Here is a 2500-nt window from a genome sequence, read left to right on the forward strand (position 1 = left end):
TTTTAACTCAGTATATCATGGGTCATGCATCAAAGGGTTAATTTAGTTTCAAGAACTTCTTTCAGCTTTTCCCCTGCAGGGGGAGTTGATCATCTCCTGCCTCCTCTTTTACACCAACTATCTGCATGTCTTCCCCTCACAAATCCCAACGAAGGTCTTCTTCTTCTACTCTTTCCTGTGAACTCCATCTCCACCATCTCTCCTCAGCTCATGTCCAAACCATCTCCACTTCTCCTCTCCAACCTTATCTCCAAATCTGCTCCACCTTAACTGATCTGCTCAATTCTAACCCCGTCCATACTGGTCAGTCCCAGTGAAGATCTCAGCATCTTCATCTCTCCTCCATCTTTAACTCAGACACAGTTTCTAAACCTTACATCATAGCAGGTCTCACTACTGTCTTCTAGATTTGCAGTTTGTTCTGTTAAAGCGCACAACTGGCAGTAAAAGGTGGGTTAAGGTTACACTTTAAAAATTAAAATGGCTATCTTGGAACTTTCCTTCAAAGTATTTGGTGTGAAAATATTCTGCGCAAGGACGCCACACACTGGTTAGTGTAAAAAAAAATTGAAAATGTTTATTTTAAACCACGTAAACAAACGGATACATATGTCAAAACACAATTAAAAAATTCCATTAATTCATCTGTGTGACCCACAGCCTGCGACCACATCCTGTAACATTATCACATTTCAAAGTCCATGTAGAAAATGTTTGCGACCCCCAGTGGTTGAATTGACTCACTGCAGCCTCCGACAGTAGTTCTGAATGTGTTGTCATGTCTTGAATTTAAAGTAAAATCCTTTGTTTGGATTTACCCCCGTGACACGAAATCACCACAGGGGGCAGCATCCTGGCATACCTCAGTTATCCATAAATTGCTGTTTCCATAATTAAATGTTTATGAACCAAGTTTAAAAAAGTGACTCAAAATGACCATAGGAGGCAGCAGTGGACAGGAGGTCCTACATAAACGAAATCTAAAAATGATTTTTTTTTTTTAATGGACTTTTGTGAAAGTGAGATAAGGCACAAGAAAACTTTACTTACTGTAGGTATTTCCCCAGTGACTGTATAAAACAACTGAGAGCTAGTGTACGATAAAGAGTCTCACTCAGGCCAACAGGTGGCAACGTCTACTTGTTATATACCGTCTACCGCAGGCGTGGGCTAACTTTTTGACTCGCGGGCCACAATTGTCCTAAACTTGAACGGGGGGCTGGGCTGATAAATAGATGGAGCTTTCATGTGAACTAAGATAAATGACATGTAAAAGTCATGCATATGTCATATTGCCATCTATTGGGCAAACGTTGGTATTGCAGGGTAAAGGCAGAAGTATAATGATAATATAAATACATTAGATAATTTGGAAAAGTTTGACGGGCCAGATTAAAAAGCTGAACGGGCCGCATCCGGCCCCCGGGCCTTAGTTTGCCCATGCCTGGTCTACGGTTTTCTTTGCATTCCAGATGATATGTGTATTGCCTAAGGCTGGTTTGAGTGCAGTTCTGATTTGTGTCAGTATAAAACAGTAAAAACAAACGGAACCGCTCCTTTAATAGAAGAAGGGTCCATGGATGAAGCAGGTAGGACAGGGGCGCGGACCAGAACCCACTGATAGGTCAGTGCTTCAACAGGAATGAATAAACTTGTCAGTAACAAAACACTTTTCTCCCCCCGCCACAGTCCTAAAAGTGCAACAACGCTGCGACACACCGTCACTCCGCCTTCGTCCACCTCTCAATCTCCCTCAGCCTCTTCTCCAAGATCTTCACCTTCTCCTCCAGGTGAGCCGTTTGATCCACCGCGTTCGAGGTGCCCGACGTCCCGACGCCCAACAGGACGCAGACGAACACCAACACCGCCAAGCGCACAGCCATGGCTTCGGTGCCGACGCTCTGGTCGCTCAAGATGAGTCCGAAAAAGACCAGGGCCACGCCCACTTTCAACAGCCACAGGGCCCGCCTCAGAGTAGACGCCACCAGGCTGAAAGCGAGCGAGGCGAGCCAGTAGCCGATGAGGGCCACGAGAAGCCACTGAGCCACAAAGATGAGGCCCTCGGCGGTCGCTCTGACTGGGGTGACTGTGTGGAAGAGAGCGGCGCGACGCCAAGGGGAGAAGGAAGGAAGAGAATATTTTTACTAATTAAAAATAATCTAACCACTCTCTTCCTCGCATGATGAAGGCTTATGTTGCCTCACAACCACAACCACTTGTCTGAAGAATGTAATCTTGTAGTCCCAAAACCTCGTACAAGACAATCCAGAGATTCTCGTGGGGTCGTTATACGCTAGTAGAATGAGCTACGAAGCACCACCAGAACAGGGGGCATCCCTGCCTATTTTCACGAAAAAGCTATTCAGAGTTGAACGGCGCCTCCTGTCCTTTCACTTTCACATTGCACTCCAACCCTGGTTAACAAGCATCTGCCAAATGCAGAAGAAACTTACACATACGAGGAATTTGACCCCGGCTTTCCTTAGCTTTATTGTTTAAA

The 2500-nt window shown here is 45.3% G+C and overlaps 1 protein-coding gene across 1 annotated transcript in view; it reads right to left on the reverse strand.

Moving 5' to 3' along the window:
- Positions 1–558: 558 nt before the first annotated feature.
- The window catches only part of tmem109 (transmembrane protein 109), a 4566-nt gene continuing 2624 nt past the window's right edge, over positions 559–2500 (reverse strand). Inside the window, exon 3 of the mRNA XM_008317778.3 lies at positions 559–2086. Coding sequence (XP_008316000.1) covers positions 1722–2086 — 365 coding nt within the window. The 3' untranslated portion in view covers positions 559–1721. The remainder of the gene's footprint in view (positions 2087–2500) is intronic.

The sequence above is a fragment of the Cynoglossus semilaevis genome, chromosome 9 (assembly GCF_000523025.1).
Source record: "Cynoglossus semilaevis isolate Cse_v1.0 chromosome 9, Cse_v1.0, whole genome shotgun sequence".
In the NCBI taxonomy this organism is placed as follows: Eukaryota; Metazoa; Chordata; class Actinopteri; order Pleuronectiformes; family Cynoglossidae; genus Cynoglossus; species Cynoglossus semilaevis.